Genomic DNA, 22,995 nt, shown 5'->3' with positions numbered 1-22,995 from the left:
AACTCAGGCAACAACAGATGTTGGCGAGGATGCGGAGAAAGAGGATCTCTTTTGCATTGTTGGTGGGAATGCAAGCTGGTGCAGCCACTCTGGAAAACAGGATGGAGGTTCCTCAAAAAATTAAAAACAGAACTACCCTACAACTCAGCAATTGCACTACTAGGTATTTATCCAAGAGATGCAGGTATGCTGTTTTAAAGGGACACATGCACCCCCATGTTTATAGCAGCACCATCAACAATAGCCAAAGTACGGAAAGAGCCCAAATGTCCATCGATGGATGAATGGATACAGAAGATGTGGTATATATACACAATGGAGTATTACTCAGCAATCAAAAGAATGAAATCTTGCCATTTGCAACTACGTGGATGGAACTGGAGGGTATTATGCTAAGGGAAATTAGTCAGAGGAAGACAAAAGTCCTATGACCTCACTCCTATGAGGATTTTGAGACAAAACAGATGGAACATAAGGGAAGGGAAGCAAAAATAATATAAAAACAGGGAGGGGGACAAAACAGAAGAGACTCATAAATATGGAGAACAAACAGAGGGTTACCGGAGGGGTTGTGGGAGGGGGGATGTGCTAAATGGGTAAGGGGCATTAAGGAATCTACTCCTGAAATCATTGTTGCACTGTATGCTAACTAATTTGGATGTAAATTTAAAAAAATTTTTTTTGTAATAAATTAATTAGTTAATTAAAAAACCCTCACACAGTGCATCCCCTGTCAATCTAAAGGACTCATGTACAGTAATCTACTCAGGCTGAGCAGCAAAGAGGTTATGAGTAAAAGACAAGTCACCGTGCCGAAATCCACCCAGCACCCTGCCCATCCAAAGATTTGAAACTGCTCTCAAGTCAGATTCTCTCCTCACCTCGTCCCTGGTGGAAGCAGGGAGCAGATGTGGAGAGTGGTAGGCAAATTTGTGAAGGCAAAATGAAAGCAGGCAGGGAACGAAAGACATGGCTTCCAGACCTGGTTTGGCCACTAGCTTGCTGTGTGGCCTTGGGCAAATCACAGAGCCTCTCTGGACCTCCATTTATTCTGCCCTAAATGAGCATGTTGATAATACATGATTTTATGAGCCCTTCCAGCTCTAACGTTCTGTGACCACCCACACCTGTACGGCCGGTAGAGTGTTAAGAGTACCTTCCTCAACAGGTGGCAAGAAGGATGAACGGGGACCCTCAAGATTCCCCCTCGCGCTATTATTCCTCAACCCTCAAAAAGAAAAAAAGAAACCTCAGCTAGTGAATCAGCCAGTCGGTCTCCCTCATCAGGATGGATGACAGACGTGATTTGCATATGGACCTGAAGTAAACAAACGGGGAAAGCAGCTACGGAAATGGATTGTCAATAAATAACTTCCAGTGAAACCTGAATTTTTTCCCACATATGTATCTTTTCGCAGATCCAGTTGGGGAGTGTTCAAATTAGCACAACCTGGCCTTAAATACCGTGCAAAACACATAGTAAGCATTTTGCTTTCATTTATGTCGTCAATGGTTTCAATGGGGATGACTCATCCTTCCTCTTTAACACTCTGTTCTAATATGGTTTACTATAAATAATGCAGAGAGAGAGAGGCTGAGGGATTGAACACCAGGCCTCTGCACAGCCAGATCACTGAAGACCCAGGTCCCACAGACCCTCAGGCAGAGGAAAGGAAAACGCCTCTCTCCACTCTCCAGGTATTCAGGGCACATAAGACTGTTAGAGAAGGGGACTCATGCGTGCTGAGGATGGGCCAGGTGCCAAGCTGGGATTTAATACACAAGCCCCTTTAACCTTCTAGAGCCTTCCCAAGAAACAGAGATTGGGTGCAAATGCAGGCCACCAGCCTCCAAGGCCTACTCCCTTAGAGTGTCAAAACCCAATGCATTCTTTCTAACCCCAAGCTACATATCCTGATGGTGGTACATTTTCTAATGACAGAAGTGCCTCTTGGGACCCCAAACTCACAGGAGGTCAAACCACAAAAGCAGAAACACCACAGCAATAAGAGGAATCCGCCCCAGGCCCAGGCAAACGGTGACGGCCGTTGGAAATCGCCAGCCCCTTGGCCTTGTTCACCTCCCACTTAAGAAGTGAGGCCGACGTTCACCCTGGGGCGGAGCGGACAAGCACTCTCTGCACACTCTTTCCAGAACCTACCTTCAGAGTCAGACACAGTCATCCAATGTCATCACTCACAATATTCACCAGATCTGTCATCGAATTATTTTGACCATTTCCAAAAGTCACATCTACTCTCCCAAAGGGCAAGGCAAAAAGAACGTGGCACAGACCTTGGGAAGGATTCCAAAGGAAGATTTCCAAAGTGTTTAGGGCTGTGGCGACATCCCAGGATTATGTGATCACTTACTGGATCTGCAGGCTTCTTTAGAACAGCAGCAGAACCTCACTTAGGTCATTAGCTTATTATCTGGTCTGCGGGCTGCCGGCACAGGGTCAGAACTCTCAGCAATTCGGCAGTGCCCAAAACAAAAGATTTCATAGATTCCCTCCATAGTTTCTCCTCTGGGCCAAAACAGCAGGCTTCTCAAGGGCCTAGTTCATAGCACAACAGCACCCATTTACAAAGAAGCTCCATTGTGCTACACACTTCACACGGTCTATCCAGACAACCACCTAAAAGGTGTTGATCTCACCTTGTACAGAACAAGGAAACGGGAGCTCAGAAAGGCTAAGTCACCCGTTCAAGGCACAGGGTAAATTCTGGAGCCTGGGTTCTCACCCAGGACACCTCATCCTAAGGCCTCTGCTCCTCCCATCATCACACGGTCCCTAGCAAACACCACCCCTAGCCACATCCTGGACAGCCTCTTCCTTGAGTAAGGAAACCTCACCTTGTGCCCTGCAATTCCTGGGCTCTATCTATCTTCAGCATTGCACGGACTTTGTGCCAGCTGTTTTCAACTTCCCGGTATGTCTGTCCCAGCAGATACCCCCTGCTCTAAGCAGCCCCCTCCGTGATGTGCAAACATTACAAGGACATCAAAACAAAGCTATCAGCTGGGTTCCTGGCTTTAGCAGCCAGTCCAAACTCTTTTGTCTGACTCTCAGACAGCTTATTGACTAGGTGATGGGGTCAGAAGTTTGCTTTCCACCTAGGCTCTTGGAGAACAGAGTCCTTGGCTGGAAGAAGGAACTGCAGGGCAGGTGGGAAAAATCCACCCAGTAAAGATTTCAGATTTACCCTGTCAGCAAGGAAAAACGTGCTTACCAGCTGACAGCTTGCCGAAACAAGAAAGGGTTAAGGGAGGAAAGGGTAGGAACCGAAGAAGCAAAAACCACCTACCCCTTTCCCCTCTTGTACTAACACGGGCATGGGCAACCCACTCACTGGAATGTTCTCAGAGACTCTGCATATGTCCACATGAAGGAGAAGGAAAGTAGGGGAGGGCAGGAAGCTGATAAGCCGCATGACACATGCAGCTGCATTTTAGAAGATACCTGTTTTCCCGTCTCAGGTGTTTTCACACATCTCCATCCCGATCTGAAAGAGGGTCCTGGCTCCCCACCCGGTCCCTCCTTCCTAACACACACACCCCTCACCCTGACCCCGACAGTTTATCTTTGCCTATTGGGAAAACTGGCATTTATCGAGTAATCTACTCCTCATATATTGTTAAACAGACCACAGGGGTTATCAGTGGAGTTGATACAGGAAGATAAACAGCAACCTCTTATGCAAATAGCACTGGGAATGGGGGACTAGCCACAGGACAAAAATCGGAATTTAGGAGAACATGACTTCTCCCCGGGTGCAACGCTAGAAACCGCAGGGTCCTGGAGAAGGTTTTCTGGATGGATTCTCCTCTTCCTTTCTGGCAGGGAGGGGCAGGTGTGCCTGTGTGTAGGTCGAACCCGCTCTGCAAAGATGAGCAGCGTCTTCGTGTCTAACAGCTCTCCTGTCTGTGACCACAGGCTTCTCCTTCCTGCCCCAGACACTTCATTTCTCCGGGACTTCAGACCCCCTGGAACGAGCTTTGTTCAGAAAGGGAGAGAATCATATTCTCCAAGGTGGGAGTGGAGTCAGAGGGTGGAGGGGAAAAAAAATGCATGGAAAACCGGGAGTTCTGGGCTCTGAGACATAATCCACACAATCAGGAGACACTCCCTCCCCGTGGCTCTGCAGATCTGTCTCTCCCTGGCAACGAGCAGGTCCAGGGGGCATCTTCTGAAACCCTTCCCATTATTTTAAGGGCAAACTCACATCAAGAACCCAGAGGTGAGTGGCTCCGAGTGACAAAAGAATCGCATTGAGAGGGACAGGGCAATCTGCTTCTCACACCAGGCTGCAGGCTGGGGAGGGGGAACCGGGAGAATGACAGAATCCAGGGCTGGCCAGAATGAAAGACTGAATGGAATAGCCTAATTTACACAGGAAGTGAGCACTTACCAGACCCTTCATCTCAACACACAAAACCCTCGGCCATATCTGGAAGCAATTACATCCAGTTAACATGATCTGCTTGCCACTAAAATTAACTGCAAACAGAAATATTTTTCACTTTTCCAACAGGGGATGCCAAGGTTTGGCCCACACCAGCTACCCCCAAGCCGTCGAACGTGGCTGTTGGGGAGTGTTCAGCAGCTACCCAGCTCACAAAAACAAAACCCACTCTTGTACCTGTCAGGACACAACAAAGTAAAAGAGTGGATAATTATGAAGGGAGGAAGGGGAGGGAGGGGGAGTGAAAACCATCGTGCTGGAGATTGAGGAAAGAGGCCAGGCACGCGGGCCCTAAATGGGTCTGCAGCACTCACGAGTCCAGCCCTGGCTTTCCACACTCAACTTCAAGGGAAGGAAAATGTTTTTAGAGACGCTCAATTTAGCAGCGCTTCACATTGTTTTTAGGTCCCATCTTTTTCCCTTCTGCCAAGGGGACCGGGGGTGGGGGTATGCAGGGAGGTAGACTCGAAAATGTTAGCAAATCCTTAATTTAGCAGAGCATTTAGGGGACAACTGTCACGATTTCACTTCTGCATTGAGCACTTCCCATCCCTACTCCGTGAAAACACCTTCCAAGCAGCCTTCACCTGCTCCGGGAGGGGCAGGAGCCTCTATTTATTTGAGACGTGAGACGTGCACGGTTTTCCATGCAGAGGATGGAGGAGAGAACTTGCCTCCCGTGGGCACATACACCCCGAAATGGGCCAGCGCCCCATCTCCAAACTCTTCCCCCCCCGCCACCCTCCCGCCCAGCATCAGCTGCCTGGATTCGCTGACCACTCCCGTGCTTTCTCTCTGCACCCAGCCCGCCAACTGGAGAATTTATTTTCCCTGGAGCGACTGTCCATGATGCCAGAGACAGATGGGACAGATTTGCTTTAAACTTCCAAAAGCAGGCATCATCTCCAACCGCTTCCCTGCCACAGGCCCATCATCCCTGGGCTGGTTCACTCCTCTGTCACCAGGGTCCTCTAAAGCAGCAGCAGAGGCCAAGGCAGAAGTAACACATCCATTTGCCAGACGGCTCACAAACATCTTCTCTCAAAGAGGCAGGCCAAAACTTCCCTAGGGAAGCAGGTCAAACCCTGCTCTTCTCCACAGACCTTTTACAAACCTTACTCGCACACAGAAGAAGGAACAACTAGGTAATTTTTCTTTGATTCCAAGGCTGTGATGAGGAAGGAAGTCTCCGTAGGTGAGACAGGCCCTCCTTTCCAACTTTTTTAAAAACAATATTACAGGGGCACGTGGGTGGCTCAGTCGGTTGAGCGTCCGACTTCAGCTCAGGTCATGATCTCACAGTTCATGGGTTCAAGCCCAGCACTGGGCTCTGTGCAGACAGTTCAGAGTCTGAAGCCTACTTCGGACTCTGTGTCTCCCTCTCTCTCCCTCTCTGCCCCTCCCCTGCTCGTGCTCTGTCTCCCTCACTCTCAAAAATAAACATTAAAAAAAAATTTTAAATAATAGGACAATGAGGAAGAAAGAAAGAGGCACATCCTTTCAACGCCGGCCACAGACCGTGCCGCCCCCGGGCTGTATATATCCCGAATGTACCATCCATGGGTAAGATCAGGACAGCACGATGAAGTCCACATTAGAACTTCCTCTCAGATATGAGGAAGCGGGTGGTTAGGTATCTCGCCGGAGCCACAGAGCTTCTAAGAGGCAGAGGATAAATTCAAACCCAGGTTCAACCGCAGACCCAACGCCTCCTTCCCAGCTGCCCAGTCTGCAGCCAACAGTTCCAGAAACTTCTGACACTACAGCAGTGCAAAAGCCAGCCAATCATCGTCCCCTGAAATCCCCCCTCCCGGGCACAGCCGTGCATGGGGGTCTCTCCTCCACCCACCCCCAGGCTCCACACACCCACAGAGGCACACGCTCAGCTCTGACACTGCACAGCCATCCAGGCATGGAAACGGTTAAGTCGTCCTCACTGAATAAATCAAAAGTTCAAGGCTGCAACATACCACAATGATTCCCTCTTTACATATGACAAGAACCAGAGAGGGGCTGAAATCCCAAGCATCCTGAGCAGGGTCTCCCCGGCCCGCACAGGTTACGCAGCCAGGGTCAGGGCCGCGGACCTTTAGCGGCAACATTCATTTCCTGAACAGGACAAGTTCTCCTGACCATAAAGCTAATAGGAACTTCCTCGCACGGCGAGCTCCGGCTGACAGGGCTACTTGTCACTGGCCACGCAGGAGGAGAGTGCTGGTTCCCATTAGTGGGTTATGATGCCAGGTGCTACTAATAAGGTACATCGGCAAGAAACAAGAGCCTGCTAAGTTGTCTCTCCAACTCTGGAAGTAATCAGGCCCGGCCTTCGGGGTTGGGGAGGGGCCTTATTTCAAGAAAGGGTTGGGGAGAGGGGACGGTGGAGCCACAGTAGACCCCGACAGCATCTAACCTGCTCAACGGCTAAAATAAATACGTTTCAAACAAGCCCTCCGCGTTTCCCCCAGCTACCATAAAAGACTCCCCCAAATTAACACTAATAATGTTCCCCACGCCCCGCACTCCAGGCCTGATGGATCATCGAGGGCCGTTACGGTCAGCCACATCTGCTTCTCACTATGGCAAAGAGAGTCGTGCCAACACGTTTAATGGCATTAAGATCACAACCCTCAGCTAATCCACTTAGAAGCAGACACTGGGCCAGGGTGGCAGGGGGCTCAGCGAGAGAGCGGCCCCCTTGTCAGGCTGGGGTCACAAAAGAAGTGGGAAGCAGGGAGGCGGCCCCACATGGGAGTCCCTGCTGCGTGCTTTATGTTACCTGGTACCTCGTTTAACATGTTTAAAACCGCACTGGGAGGTAAAGGACTAAGCTCACTTCAGAGGAGAAGAGCGTGATGATTTGGACAGGTGAATTCATCTGTCCAAATTCACAAGGTAGCACCAACCTTCACACCCACGTCTACCTGATGTCACACCTTGTCCCCTACAAACACGACGGTCTGGCAGTGTGTCTGTCTTGCTCTTGACATGCGTGGTGGTGGTGACCTGTGTACGTGTAACACCCAGTCCTTACTTATGATTTCTGCGGAATCGAAACGGCCCAAAAGGGGCACCTGGCTGGCTCAGTCAGAAAAGCGAGTGTGCAACTCTTGATCTTGGGGTCATGAGTTTGAGTCCCATGTTGGGTACAGAGATTACTTAAATAAATAAATAGACTTAGAATAAAGGAATAATAACTTAAAAATAAAAAATGGCCAGAGGCACCTGGGTGGCTCAGTCGGTTAAGCATCCAACTCTGGATTTCAGCTCAGGCCACGATCTCAGGGTTCACGAGACCGAGCCTCGCGTCAGGATCTGCACAGACAGCACAAAGCCTGCTTGGGATTCTCTCTCCCTCTCTCTCTGCTCCCTCGCCCCCTCTCAAAAATAGATAAATAAACATTTAAAACATTTTCTTTTAATTACTAAAAATAGTAAATGGCCCAAAAGTGGGGAGAAGTCTAAGAAACAATTCTAACTGGCCCACAATTTCTCCTCTTCATCAAAATTTCTGTGACCAGGGATGCCCCCACTCTTTCGGGAAGTCCTTCCTCCTAGCTAACTTGGGTTCCTCCTACTGCAAAGCTGGACACAATCCATTCCTGCCGAAGGAAATGGGAGTCTTGAGATCAGAGTCGACAGCCAGCTAGAAATTTAGAATCGAGCAGGTTCTGGCGAGTTTCCAGCCGAAGTTTCCATACTGACAATAAAGTACCGAGTCCCCTGCTTGCAGCTGCAGAGATAACCCTCACGTAGGCAAAACCCAACCATAGTTTTTCCAGACTGAGCCAGCATAATAAGGACACTGGGGCTTTTAAGGGGAAACAGTAGAAAGGGGAATTTCTGATTATGCTGGCATGAAATTAACAGCATGGAATTTTTATTTTTGTAAGTGGGTTTCTTTTTCTCTCCCATTTTCTGTTTTTTGAGTCAGCATAAAGGGCCCCCATCACCAGAAGCTGGTCTCTCCGGGTCGGTAAGAGATGATGCAGGATGAAGTTCTCCTGGCACTTGTGTGGCCCCAACCCCCGAAGACCTGAACCCTCTGAAGTAAACAGCCCCCTCGCTACTTTCCTCCTCGCGAGCCACCAGAGGGGACCGAGCGATGAGCCCCCTGGTCACCGACTGCAGGAAACACGGACCCGGTCCTTCCTGATCCCTCCTTCCCTTCTGATTCCATCAGGGGCTGCCGGTCCAAGCAGGACATTATAGGAAAAACAGTGAAGCTCAAAGCCCTGAGCACAAGCCCTGGCCCCACCACGGACACATCCATTGACCTCTCGTGCTTCCCTTTGCCCATCAGGGAATTCACAACTAATGTCCCCTTTACAAGGCAGCCAGAGCATGTGAGAGTCTGCCTCTGAATGCTCTGAGCACAGAACCTGGTAAGTACCAAGCCCCGAAAATGCCGTTTGTCAAACCCACCATCAGAAGCATCCTGCACTGGCAGTGGGGTCAGGGAGGAGCTCTGGAAGGCCCGGCCACCGCAAGCCCAGACTTCCCTCAGTAAACTGGAGCCTGTGCTCCTCGTCTGTGCCTCGACCACAGCGATGTGCTCGGCGGGCCACACGCACGGGCTCTCGGGTACTGGGTGAGCCTGCCTGGCAATTGGAACTGAGGCCGGTGGAGTGCTGCCCAGCTAAATTTAAATGAGAACTGGAATGACTCATCAGGCCTCAGGTCAATGGGACAAAGAGTACCCTGGCCACCAGGGTACAAGGAGATCAGCTTCTGGGGGTGGGGGGAATGCACGAGCTCACGGTCGTCAGCCCCACATGGTGTCTGAGCCGCAGTTTTTAATCAAATGCCTCGGGGGGAAAACAGGACATGGCCCAACACAAACACAGTTCCTACCCTGCACTGCCTGTGTGCCCCGTTTCACAACAACAGCAATAAAAACACAACAGCAAACATGTAGGGAACACTTACTTCGTGCTACCGTTCCTTGCATTTGACGTGTATTTGCTGATTAATCCTTGTAACAACCCAGTGGACAGGTTCTGTCGTTATTCCCCTCTTACCAGGGAGCAAATAGGCACAGAGAGGTTAGGTAACATCACCACGGTCACACAGCTGGTGAGCGGTAAAATCAGGATTCTGGCCCAGATAAGTCTGATTTGCTCAAAATGCACATTCACCATGAGTAAAACATCAGAGGGTAAGGCAGTGAGGTTGCTATGGTCAATTTTTCTTTCTACCAAAATAACTGCCATTGAGTCACGGCTTCCACCTAATGCTGCTGAAACAGAACCTGAGAACACCTTCTGTTATTGAGGAATGTTCTGGAACCCTCCAACAGGCACACTGAGGCACACCTGCATTCATTTATCAAGATTCTTAGCTCTCACCCTTGGGCTTTCAGATAGACTGGTTTTAAAGTCATTTATTTAAAAAAAAAAATTAAAACTGATTGGAAACGTTTGCCTCCTGAATTAGCAAGAAAGGAAAGAGTTGTGAATGGAGTTTGATTTTAACGGTTTAGGATAATCACTATTTTAAAGATTCATAAATAGAGTTCCTAGAACAAGCAGAAGGAAAACGTGTCGCTGAGCTGAACACTCTTCCTCTCCCTCCAGCAATTAGCAGCTCCCTCCAACAGTGACAGCAAACGTAAATGGGACTTTTCGCACGGAGACGAAAGACGCAGTCACTTCCCTCCACTGGAAATAAAACAGAAGAAATCGTCTTCAAAATTTCCCAGAGTGCCATCTAGATCCCAGACGACTCCGCAACCCTACGCGAGTAAAAGTTTTAAAAAACAAAGGGCGGACAGAATCAAATCAAAGAGACCCCCGCCTATTTCAGCTGGCTGACTGCCAACCCAGATTCCAAAACAGAGCAAAATTCAATCAGCCAAAAGGACTTCACGAGAATGTGAGTGAGTACGCATGGAAGGGGCAGAACTCAACAATCCAGAAAGAGCTCATCCAAGCACCTAGTTCTACAAACCAAGGGATGAGCCTCCAGATGAGAGAGAGACCAACAGTGGTCTCACGGCCAAAACCCGTGGAACAGAGGCTAGAGGCCCGGTCCACGCCCCAGCCCCACACAACGCCACGAAGCCTCCTGCCATCCTCCGAACTTCACAGCTAACGACTTCTCCAAAGGAAGACCTCCAAGAGTACAGGAGGTTATAATCGCTAAGTCATTCATCATGCCCCAAAAGGCCACTTCCTGGAAATAGAAATGGATTCGGAAAGGATTGGGGCAAATCTGTGAATGACAGAACCACCATAAATAGCTACTCAGAGAAGTCGGGCTCTGCCTGACCTTTAGGATCGACGTCAAGAAAGATGGCCACAGCCTCCGACGGTGGTATCTTCGGGATGGTGTTGGCACCCAGAGACTAGGTCAGATGGATCTGACCCAGAACGGCAATGCCCATGTGCTTATATGGCCTGGCGCAAAGTACCCAGGACTGGGAATCAGAAGGCCAGTTGGGCTCCTGGCTCTATCCATTTATAGCTTCGTGACCGTGGCCAAGTCACTTACTGGCTCCAAAGCTCAGTTTCCTCGTCTGCAAGTTGGGGCTGAAAATGGTCCACAGTCCCACTAGATTACCCAAAACCCTTGGGTGCTTCAGAAATCCAAACTGTTCAGATTTCAGAAAAGTACTACGGGTCCTATGGTATTCGCCAGTCCCAGAGGAGTCTAGGGAAGCATTCTGTAATCAAACACATTAATATTTTTGCAGCAAAACATATGAATATTCAAAGTAGGTGGGATAAATATAGCCTCACATCGGTTCAGATCAGGTTTTGCCACTAAATGAGTTGCACAAAACCTTTCAGCTTTCAGGGCTTCTCCGACTTTACATTCACAGATATGGAATGACGGACCTGTACCCGCTTAGGGGGAGGCTGTGGGGCTGAGAAAGTCATTAAAAGTGCTTTGCAAAGAAGAAAGTGCTACAGCTGATAAAAGACACGGTTAGTATTACGGCTGCGTCACCAGCAGAGTTTGGTGTGACCTCAGAGGTGCCTGAAGCACCGGCAGAAGGATGAAAGGCGACCAAGAGTTAAAGGCAACCGCTAAACTCCCCAAAGTGGCCGAAACCAAGGTCAACAGCTGCTGGCCCTCCACATGGTCAACCACTGAAAACAGAACAACTGGTCACCTGAGACAGACCGAGGCAAAGAGCCAGGCCAAATCTGTCATCTCAGCTATGTGGCTCATGCACCCTAGAGCTGGCCCCAAGAAGCCTCCAGGAAGGGCTGCACACACAAGTCCAGGGAGCTGGCTGGGATCACTTCTTGTGTTTCCTGAGCATCTCTTCGAGACCCAGGCTGGAGTTCCTTCTGTGCACGTGCAAGAGAGCCCCTCTAGCTGGTCTAAGGGTCTGCTGTAGAAGGTCCAGAGGCCCCTGGCAAACCAGACCCCACAGTCTGATTCTGCAGCACTCGATTCAGAAACATATTCAGACAAGGCTGTGGGAGCCTGGGGAGGCTGAGGGCTACGAATGAAGACTGGGTTCACACCTAAGGCAACCACACTGCCCCCTGTAATCTTATCAACACGGGTAGAGAACTCTGAGAAAGAGTAGGTGCACCTGGCCCAGGTGAGCTGATGCCTGCATCAGATCCAGATAAGCCTTCACGCAGAACAGCTCCAGCCTTTCAGAGACAGAGAAAGGAGAGAGATGAACATAGAGGGCAGGCCAATCCCAATCTTCCAGAAGCGTGCTGTGACCCTGCCTCCCTCAGATACCGTCCCCTGTGATGTGAGCACGGTGGAGAAGGTTGTAGTATCCAGACCTTTCTCCTGAATCTGCCCGGAGAATGCTGTTGGTCTTTGGGCGTGCTGCCCTTCTGGATCCTCCAGGTAAGTAAGCCCCATTTCATTTACGGAAGGAGTGTCTTTGTCCAGTCTCTCCATCAGCCTGTGACTACAGAGGATACTGCCTGCGCAGGGACCCATTGCAGGGACTACGACTTCGCTGTTCTGTCTGCGCGAGTCGCGCCAACAGGCTCTCTCTCATCAGCCTGGGACGGAGGGAACCTAGTGGCAGGAGTCACACCAGGCTCTCTCCCTCCTGCACCACTTCCCGGCCCACCCCACCTCCTGCCTCTCCATGCCCTTCACGACCACCGCAGCACACAGGCAACAGGTAACTGCTGGGTACTCAACCTTCAGCGACACTTCAGTCTATGGCTTAAAAGTAAAATAAAATCAAACCTGTCGCTTGCTACTTTGTCACGTTCATCACTGCTATGTTTCCAGTCAATTGCACAGCCTCCCAACCAAACCTCCCCCTCCCATTGTTTTGTCTCCTCCTTTTGTTTGTACTAGTGGTTGTGAGAAACAGGAAAGTAGCACCCGCACCCAGGAGCTTGGAGGGAGAGAGGAAAAGCCTCCCCCAAAGTACATCTCATCAGGAGCCAACGGGCGGCTAGGGGGAGCAAGGGCCTAGAAGCCGCAGGAACATTTTCTCCCCTTCCGGCTTTCTTCAGTCCTCACAGCTTTCCACCCGGGGCACTGTCCTCAGCTCTCGTTTCTCAGGCTGCACCAACTTACTTTCCACCCTCAGTCAAAAGCCCATTTGCCATGTCAGCAGCCCACAGCTGAGGATCCCTGGACCAGTGCCTCGCCGTCATAAGTTCCCAGGGACAGGGACATTCTCTGCATCGCCTTGCGGCCAGCACAGCCCCAGCGGAAGGCAGCACTGTGGATACTACACTCTAGAATTCTAGAAGCCAAGGGAGGCTATGTGGAGGCCTGAACAAGATGGGGGACCAGCAGGTCGGTCCATCACCAGCACACAGTGTCACTCACTGCTCTGGGGGATTTCTAGATGTTCCTTCGTCAATTCAGCCCCACGCTGTGCAGACCATCTCCATTTTTAAGAATAAAACAAAACTCGGAAAGGTTACATAACTATCCCACGCTCTCCCGGCGAGATGTGGCTAGGTCCACAGCCCGCCCTCTGCCGAGTGTAACACAGCCAGGCCTCCGCCTCTCCCCAAGAGGACAGAGGGTGCCACAGAATGGGAGCCTGGACGGACCTCCCGGGAGAGTGGGATCTTCTGTGGCCCTCCCAGAAAAAGACGCCATCAGGGCCAGAGGAGAGCCAGACCCATAAGTACTTTCCACCAGACCCCATTTCTCATCGCACCTATCTGAAATAATCGACATCCGGAGAAGATGAGAAATCTATCTGGTCAAGTTTGGGGAGGGGGGTTTCCTCTCTAGGAAAGTTTGAGCAGACACTAACACATCCTCGGTCTATTTCTGGGTGGTGCAAGCTTCGAGAAGATACACTCAGCGGTGGTTATTTTTCGCACCCACCGGAAAAACTCGGCTACGGTTAGTTCAGCGGCACTTTCCGCAAGGTAGGTCTCAGAGCCACGGATCAAGCAGAGGCGTGGGAGCAGGTTCCGGCTGGTGTCGGGTAATCGCTGACCCCCAGGTGCCTGCCCGGCCCCTACACCCTCTCACTCACATGCCCTCCCGTACCTGAACGGGCAACAGAGCAACAAGGAACGGGTGGAGGAAGACGGTTGCTCAAGAATCCACCCCAGATCAGCCAAACAGCAGGCAAGACGGTGTGTAGGAAATGTTACCATGGATGACCCCCAAACTGGATTTCCTGACACCATTCACCTGACCCAGGGACCAGAGGATAAAATGATGGATGTATCATCACAGCAGGTGCAAGTGAAAACCAAACCCACTACTGATCCTGCCCATGTTTACTCTACTCATGAGCAATTCTCAAAACCCTGTGTTCTGTAGACATTACCCTCTTCAGCACGGAGCGACTCCAAGAGGCAGCAAAGTACAAGGAGGCTAAGACCTGAATTTGAATCCAACCCCGTCTCTTACTCTGTGTGACTCTGGGAAAAGGTCTTAGCCTCCTCCTACGTGAAAGAAGGACATCCCCACCTCAGAGGACTGCTGTAACAAAAATGTGACTCCACGTAAAGCATTTAGTATTGAACCAGGCAGGTCATAAAAGCTCAACGTATGGTCATTTCATAGAGAAAGTGACAGGAGCCAGAGGGGAGCCAATGCTAGCCTGAAGTCGCATTCCATTCAATGTGAGCAGAGATGGGATAAGAGTAAGACGGGTGGCTGCAAAACCAAGACTCTCATACCCATCCTTCCCTCTTGAATTTAAATCAACTCCCTCTAAATGTGCTGGCAAAGGGCAGAGAATGAGCAGGGAAAGGAAACAACATCCCTGGTGAGAAACGTTCACCAGGCATGGCTCACATGGTTTACGTAGCATCCAGCCCCCGCCCCCGTGCCCTCCCCACACTCCAGAGCTGTGGGGACCACAGTCTGGGGACCTGGGGACCTATGTGCCTGAAACCCAGCAACATGGCCAGATCCAGGCCATGGGAGACCTTCTCCCCCAATCCTACTTCTCCTCTTCCTTCAGTTTATCAGTCACTCCAGGCAAAGGGAACCAGACCCAACAGGAGAAAAATCAAAAAAGGAGCCCGGAAGCAAAAGGAGAGGAAAGAGCCTAGTAAGAGTCTGGGCCCATCAGTTCCCCAACACTTAGGAAACACCCAAGGCCCCTCTCACCACATTTGAGACTGTGCCCTCCCCTCCCCTCCCCCCCTCCCCCCATCCCCCCAGCCCCCGGGACTTAGAAACTAAGTGTCTTTTCACAAAGAGCACGGAGGACAAGGGGCCAGGCCCCAGGGCTAGGGAGTAGCTGGGCACGAAGGCACAAAGGCAGGGTGTCAGGAGCCAGAAGCCTGGGGCTGGGCTGCGGGATGCGGGGCTACAGAGGGCCCTACCTGTGCTGTTCCACGGCCTCGTTGTCAGGAAGCTCCACCCCACACACACTGCACTGCTCCCCGATGGTCCGGCTCTCCGACTTCATGCCCACAGCCAGCTCCCCCAGCTTGCTGAACAGCTCCCTCTGGATGAAGCCCTGGGGCAGCAGCCCCCCGTAGGTGCTGAAGTCCATGGACACGGCCAGGGCAGGCTGCACGTGGAGGCCAGAAGTCACTGAAGACGGCATGCTCAGCACGGCGTCGGCCTTGTGGTTGGGCAACACAGAATAGATGCCCAGATGTTTCTCGGCCGGGGGCGCAGGGTGCTCCGGTCGGCCGGGGGGGCCCTGGGCAGCCTCGACCGGGGGCGGCAGCTGCTCGGCGCTCTCCTCGCGCCCATAATGCAGCTCCCGAGCGCTGGTGATGACGCTGCTGCGAGTTGGGGTCCCGGGCCCTTCTTTGCTCCTCTCCTCAACCTTGTCCCCGACCGCGCCCACCGTGCTGGACTCGGTGGCCCCAGGGCTGTCCTGGCCGGGCACCTCATCCACCTGCATCATCTCCGTCTTCACCTCGGCCACCCCACCGTGCCTGCCACCCCCGGCCAGAGCTGGCTCCTCAGGCCCTGCGGGAGGCTGAAGAGTTCCCTGCAGGAGAGACTGTCCTATGGTCATCAAACTGTCCACCGCAGCCTTGGTGGGACTCATGGCCGAGAGACCAAATGAGCTGGAGACGGAAGGGCTCTGGTCCACCATGGGTCCAGGGAGGCTCTGAGCAGCCACGCTGGCGTACCCACTCCCCTCGCTGGAATGCTTCGAGATGAAGATGTTCTTGAGGTACCGAGCTTTGCGGTCCTCCTCCTCCTCGGCCGCGCCGTCCGCCATGGTGGCCTCCGTGTCATTGTCGTCTGAGGCCTGGATGGTCTCCAGGATCTTCAGGCACTGCTCCTCCAGGTACTCGATCTCTAGGATCTCGGCTGCATACAGTAGGTCATCCAGGTCCTCCGCCTTGGCTTGCAGTGTGGCCGTGTACGCATACTCCAGAATCTGCTGGAAGGTCTTTGGCGAGAGGAAGTCCAGAGTATAGTGCTGGCTGTTGCGGTGGAAGAGGATCTCAAACATCTTGCTGGTGCAGGCCAGCACGGTCCGGTGGGCATGGAACTCCTGGCTGTCCACCATGATGACCACATCGCACAGCGTCCCGGCCAGACGCATCTGGTTGGCCTTGCACAGGAGCCCCGTGGGGTGGCTGGGGTTCTGCAGCTGGATCATGCCCATCTTTGTCAGATCCATGGTGCTCCCCTCGGCTCAGGCATGAGGCTCTCTTTCCTTCCTGGCTCTGCGTGACGGGGCTGGGTGGGTTTCCTGGGCCAACCGAGAGGGCTGGAGGGGACGGGGCGGGTGGAGGGATGAGAAAAGAAACCAGAGAACGAAACACAGATTAGTTAGCGTCCTTCAAAGTAACAACTCAACACAGAATACCCATAAGCCGCCCCCCCCCCCCGCCCCCGCCGGCCATGAGACAGCCTTGGTGAATTTAACGGAAAGAAGGGGAGAAAGCTTCCTAGAACTCTGCACATCTGCCTTTACGAGCCCGGGTACGAAGAGGGTAAAGACCAGGTTCTGCCACAGCATCTGCTTCATTCGCTGCTCTGTGACATCTGTTAGATGAGCTGAGACGAAGTCCTAGGAGTCCTGGGCTTGCTTTGCATGGGAGAGCGAGGGGCTCCTGCACATGGGCAATGTGCATTAGGAGGAAGTGCCCAGTGCAGAGGTTGACCCCTTCCTTCGGCCAACTAAAGTGATCAATCTTACTCTGAACCCCCTGTGCAGTAAACCTCATCTTCTAAACAAAGTTTTTCTAAATCCTGCCTCACTGTGGCAGCGGGAGGAACACGGACAGGCCCACCTGGAGCCGGCAGCCTATAGTCCCGGCCCCCACAAGTCCGCAAGCAAGGGCTCTCTGCTGGCCCATCTCACGGCCAGCCAATGCCTCGTAGGCCTCTGCCCTTCCTCTCTTCTCAGGGCTGCAAGGGATAGACACACCTCCACCCCGACCCCCTCCTTAGGCAACAACAGGAACACACACACCCCACACTAGCCTGGCTTACTTCCACCCGTAGGTGCCTCAGAGCTACTGTAGATGCGATCCGAAACCTGCACTGTGCCTGTGCACATACTCATAAGAGATGCCGCACCTACCTCCTGCCCACAGGTGCCGAGGGGACGAGAGGATCTACAAAACGTAGGAAGATGGGTCACAAAAGACCTAGAGAGAGAGAGATCATAGGAAATGTGCACCCCTATAGCCCGGAGTGCACGTGCAAAGTACGTGAACTCCAAGTGTGTCCAGAGACTCCCAGGTCCTGTGCCCAGAACAGCAATTGATGCTGGACGCTGCATGAAGGCACCAGAAGTGATTCTGGCACCACCATCTACTATGTGAGTTACTACCAGTATGAAAAGAGCGCAGGCTGGGAGACAAAGGCCTCTCCCAAAGCCTCCTTTTGGGTCAGTAACAGGGCTCTGGGACTCCCTAACCGGCTAAAAGTGTTAGAAAGACCTCACCCAGATCCAGGTGTCCCTCAGTCTATGCCTTGCCGAGGCCAACACTGCAGTGAAACCAACTGGAAGCACAGCACAGGCTCTCCCTGGCTCTTCAAACACTGTTTGCCTCCGCCCCCAAAAGGAGCCCTATTGGCTCCGGAGCCAGAAATCTCACGCAGAAAGGGTTAACAAGACGGCTAGTAAAGACGCTTTTGCTGCCCTCCATGGGGTGGGGAGTAAGGCCGTCAAGAGTGGAACTGCCACTCACCGGCGCCTTGCCACCGTGCACCTTCCTGCAGACCTAAGGGCTTCGGAGAACTAGGACGGGCAATGGAAAGAATGGAAGCTGAGCCACCCGAATTCCTTCCCCAAAGCAAGCGCCCTAAGTCCTGCGAGCAATCGGGGTGCTCTCGGTCAGCCGACCCCCACCCATGGCTCGGCGCCCGCGGTTGTGCGGGCGCTGGCTGCAGCGCCCAGCGCGGCGGCGCGAGGGAACGCCGGCGCTAACCCGCAGGAGCTCTGGGGATCGATCCCGCTCTCACACGCCCCCAGTCCCAGCCACCCCCACGGAGACTTGGAAGCGACTTCTGCAAAGTTGGGGAAACAACTTTTCCCGGGGAGCCGGACGGCAGGGGAGGAAAAAAAAAAAAAAAAAAAGGAGCCGGGTTAAGGAGGAGGAAAAGCAAAAGAGACCCGGACGAAAGGCGAGAGTCCGGGCGGGCTGGACGCCTGGGCGAGAACGCGAGGAGGCGGACCCGCCCCGCCGCGAAGGGGAAGCACAAAAGCCCGACAGCGAGTTGTGGTGGAAGGAAAGGCGAGAAGGGATCTGCCCGCCCTCCCTCTCCGCCCCAGGGCCGTGACCCCCGGCAGCGACAGGCAGGGCGCCCAGCCCCGGCACGCTGCGAGCGTCCCGGGGAGCGGGCCAGTGAGTCGCCGCACCGCGCGTCCGTGTGTTCCAGTGGGTCTGCGGGCGGGCGAGACGGTGCGCGTTTCGAGCGCATGCGGGAGCGTTCGAGAGGCTGTGCGAGCGAGCCGCCGGCGCGCCAGGTTGGGGAACGCATCCCGAATGCATCAGGTGCAGAGCCGAGGCACCCACCGAGCGCGGCTGGGCGCACAGCGAGCTCCGGTGCCACGGCCGGTCCTGCCGAGAGCCGAGGAGGGCCCGGAGCCCAGGAGACCCTCTGGGACTCCGCCACGACCGCCCCTCCCCCCCCCAAAACGGGTGGGGAGTCAAGTCCAATCCAGAAAAAAGCCCACCACGTTTTTCAAAGAGAAAGAAAACCCAAGTGAATCCGAGTCCTGCTCCCCTCCTCCTCCAGATCCACTCCTCGGATCCTAGCTTCCCAGCCGGCGGGCGAATAAACACAAATAAACCACAACCCTATCGCGCCCGCGCACCGGTCCGCATACATATGAGCACCCACCGGCTCCCCGCTCCTCCGCCGGCCGCTGGTCGTACAAAGCCTCCGGTTCCCCAACCCTCCGCTCGCGCCCTCAGCCTCCGCAGAACGCTCTGCCCCCCACCTCTCGCCCCGACCCTGCCCTAGGGCGGAAGGGTCGGGGAGGCAGCTGCGCCCAAGCTGACAGCCGGGGCTCCACTTCTAGCCGACCCCCAACCGGCGGTGGCGACGGCTGCCGCCGCAGGAAAGGAACAAGCCAAATAAAATAAGGCACGAGCCCAGCGGCCGAGTGGCCGAAGGGAGCGCGCCCCTCGGACCTCTCCAGCCCCGGGGCGTCCCGGCGCGCGCCTACGGCTGGGCGGTGCGCCCCTCCCGGGCCCCTCACTCACCGCTGCCGAGCCGGGCGCTGGGGGTGGGTGTGCGTGCCTCTTGGGGGGGGGGGGTGTGCCTGTGTCGGGGAAGGGTGTTGCTGGGAACTGTTGCTCTCGGTATCACGGCGGCAGCGGCGGCATCGCCCGGCAGTTCGCAGTACCCGCTCTCATCGCCCTCAACTCCTCTCTGCTGCGAGGTTAGCAAATCACCACCGGCTGCGGCGCCTCCGCCGCGTCCCACGTCAACGCCGAGCCCCCTCCCCTGCGAGGCCCCGGCGCCTCTCCATCTTTAGTGCTGGCGGCCGAACCCGGCTCGCTGCCCACAGCTGCCCCCCTTCCCTCCCCCCTCCCGCGCCGTCCCCGGGCTCAGCCCGCCCACCCCGCCCCCCCCGCCCCCCCCGCCCCCCCCCGGCACTGGCCGAGCCCGCGCGCGCTCCCCGCCCCACCCCTCCCCTCCGTTCCGCCGCCTCCCCTCCCCTCCCTTCTCCGCGCGCCGCGCTCCGGGCTTCGCCTGACATCTAGCTGCTGCTGGGGCGCCGGCGGCTGCCGCTCACCGGCCCAGCGGAGAGGGAAGAAGGAGCTCGCGGAGAGAGCAGTGTCGGGGACTCGGAATCCTTGGCGGGGGCAATGGAGGTGAGGGGCGAGGAGCAGCCCCCACCTTCGATCCCAGGTTTTTAATTTCCTTTGGACGCGGGTTTTGTTCTTCCCTGCTGCCCCGGGCGCGGAGTGTCGTCCCCGGCTCCGGTGTTCGCCCGGATTCAGTGTGTGTCATCTCGCCTTTCACTTTTCTCCGGGCTCGGGGCTGCATCCCCTGTACCCCGACATCAGTTGCAGAAGGGCCCTTTCTCAGCCCGAGCCCAGGCCTTCTGTGTCTCCAGGCATTGAGCAGCCCGCTTGCGAGAAGTCTCCAGGCGCAGTTCCCGGGCCCTGGTGAGCCTGGTGCCAGGGGGATCCGCGGAGATCAGTCGTCGAAGGGAGACCCCTCCCGCATTTTAGCTGTCGCGATCCCTGGAGGCCGAGGTCGTGAGGCCCCCTCCCAGTCTTGAGCATCCCTTGGGCTTTGCCCTCCTGGGAATAGGTTGGAAGCGGTTCCCAACAACTGCTCCCTGCTCAGCGCAAAGTCTTCAGGGGGCGAGTGAAAGCTTGAAGAAGCTTAGAGCCCCCCTCCCTCCCCCCACCCCCCGCAAGTGCCGCCTCCTCTCAGCTGGCCGCTCCACTTAGAGGGTGGCGTTAAGATCACTAAGCCAGGGGTAGAGCAACCAGAAGAAATCTGTCTTTCCTCCGGCGCTGCAGAGTCCCCTCTCCCCTCCCCCACCCCCCCTCACCCCCCGCAGTTTCTCTGGACTTGGCGAAAGTAGGGGGCACGAGGTGGGAAGCTCTCTTCTGGACACCGGCCTTTGAGGCCCAGTAAAGTCCGGGATCTTGGGAGTGAAGGTGGTGGTGGAGAGCGCCCTCCTTGGGTCTCCGGACAGTCAGCCTTGGAGGTCAAACGGTCTTAGCAACGCGGGGCTTCAGTCCCAGAGACGGGTCCCCACGCTCCGTCCCCGACGCGCCGGCGGGTCAAAGGTTTGCGCTGGACTCACACATAATCGCATTCCTATGCTTGCCTCTGGTACTGTCCCAGACCTAAAGTCAGGCCCGAAGGACTGTAGGGTCATGGAAGGTGGCAGACACCAACTAGAAGCAAAAACCTGCTTCTGGGCAGCTGAAGGCCAGAATTGGAAGTGCTCAGTGTTAACTAGAGTGCTGAGCCAATTCCATCCCCGCGAGTATGCTCCTGTCTCTTCCTAGCAGGGAAAGTGCTCAGCCCTGCAGGAGTCAGGAGAGGAGAAGAAGGCAGAGAAGCACCCTTGGGAGTGAAGGGAGGCAGCCAGTTACCCTCTGATAGCAGTGAATAGAGCAACGTCCAACCCAACCCTGGAAACGCCTGGTCCCTGGGTGTTCATTTTGATTAACAATAAACAGCAATAATTCCTGTTTACAAACTGTTTTCTCTAGCTAAGGTCTGCACTGTCTGCAAGGGGAAAGAGACTTAAAGAACTGGTCTGCAGGGAGAGCACGAGGAGAGGGACCTAAGAGAAGAAAAACCTCACCAGGAAAAGAGAAGAAACTCATTGAACTTCTTGAGCCTCTGCCCAGACGGTGCCTGCTGAGGGTTGCTGCCTTGCTGTCCACACCCACGTACCAGCCCCTCCTAAGTGCAGTAGCAGCAGAAGCCCGCAATTAACCCTTGATCCTAATCTCCTATTAATCCTCAAATCAGAGTAAGGGAGAAGCCCCGGAAACAATGGGAGAGCGAGAACAATCCCTCCGTGGCCCTGGACTCCCCCCCCCCCCCCCCCCACTCCATGCCACATTCACTCTATGTGAAAATCTCCCTTGCTTCATAAACTCTGCCCATTAAAAAGCCCAGCCCTTGTTAGTAAGTGTTAAAGAGAGATTAATGCCTGAATTTAAGAGGTGGAGGAGGTAACAAAAAGGCGAGGCTGTAGGCTGAGAGCCAGCATTGGGCTCCAAGCATTTCCACTTAGTGCTGCAGGCAGGCTGCGCAGCGGTTTGATAAGGTTTATTGGGCCCAGATAAAGTAGCAGCTCCCCCACCAAAACTGGCACCATTTGTAGCCAGAGCTGTGTCCTTGGGTCCCCTGAAGGCTGATGAGAATCCCCAGTTCAGAGAGCTCATATGGCGGGGCACCTAAAAACAAGCAGGGTGGAAAATTACAGGAGAAAACTCTCTCTCTCTCTCTCTCTCTCTCTCTCTCTCTCTCTCTCTCTCTCTCCCCCTCTCATTCTGTCTCTCTGTCTCTCTCTCTGTCTGATTTTCATGTATTGGTTGTGATTTTCTTTCTTTATTTTCTTTTCTTTTTTTTTTTTTTTTCTTTTCTTGAAGGGTATGGTAAGGGAAGCTGGGACATCAGCTCGGACAGGTCTAAAAATAGGAGAGACCTCAGTCTTGTGGGGAGGTCATGCTGGAGACAGGGGAATAGATGGATTGACCTTTGAATAGAATTCCATGTTAAATCTTGTCATTCCCTCATCTCCTTCTTTATTCCCATACCTCCCACAGGTAGCAGCCTTTCAGAGCTCAGTTTGTGGAAGAAGGGGATATATTAGGTCTAAGGGATCTTATAGGGAGGAGACCGTGGGAATAACTCGTTGTGAGCACCGACTATGAATCTTAACACATTACCTATATTGTATGATGTAATCCTAGTAACAACCCTATTCAGGCAGGTGCCATTATTTGCCCCATTTTTCAGATGGGAAAACTGAGGCTTGAAGCAGTTAAGCATTTCACCCAAGACTGTAGGGCTAGTGAACATCAGAGCTGAGGCTTCAAATCAGACCATTCTGACTGCAAAGCTCTTGATCTTAACTTCTAGATTGTATAAGCCTCTAGCAAGATAGAAAAAGGAAAACAGCTTTTGATTTTCCTTCTCTTAACTCCACTGAGGCCAAGAGCTACACAGCCACCAGGCAAGCTGACGGCCA

At 53.7% G+C, this 22,995-nt stretch overlaps 1 protein-coding gene across 5 annotated transcripts in view; it reads right to left on the bottom strand.

The window, feature by feature from the left end:
- ZBTB16 (zinc finger and BTB domain containing 16) overlaps window positions 1-20,348 on the bottom strand; it is a 188,634-nt gene extending 168,286 nt beyond the window's left edge. Inside the window, exons 1-3 of one of the 5 annotated variants that reach the window (XM_042959569.1) lie at window positions 19,523-19,825; window positions 17,389-17,455; window positions 15,212-16,569 (exon numbers count right to left, since the gene is read on the bottom strand). In XM_042959569.1, the coding sequence (XP_042815503.1) occupies window positions 15,212-16,479 (1,268 nt within the window). In that variant the 5' untranslated portion in view covers window positions 16,480-16,569; window positions 17,389-17,455; window positions 19,523-19,825. Of the gene's footprint in view, window positions 1-15,211; window positions 16,570-17,388; window positions 17,456-19,157; window positions 19,189-19,522; window positions 19,826-20,162 lie in introns of those variants that run through there. The other 4 variants (XM_042959570.1, XM_042959571.1, XM_042959568.1 and 1 more) reach the window with 4 other exon arrangements.
- Window positions 20,349-22,995: the final 2,647 nt, after the last annotated feature.

This window comes from Panthera tigris, chromosome D1 (genome assembly GCF_018350195.1).
Source record: "Panthera tigris isolate Pti1 chromosome D1, P.tigris_Pti1_mat1.1, whole genome shotgun sequence".
Taxonomy (NCBI): Eukaryota; Metazoa; Chordata; class Mammalia; order Carnivora; family Felidae; genus Panthera; species Panthera tigris.
The sequence above is the reverse complement of the archived record's forward strand: the minus strand, read 5'-3'. Positions and strand labels throughout refer to the sequence as shown.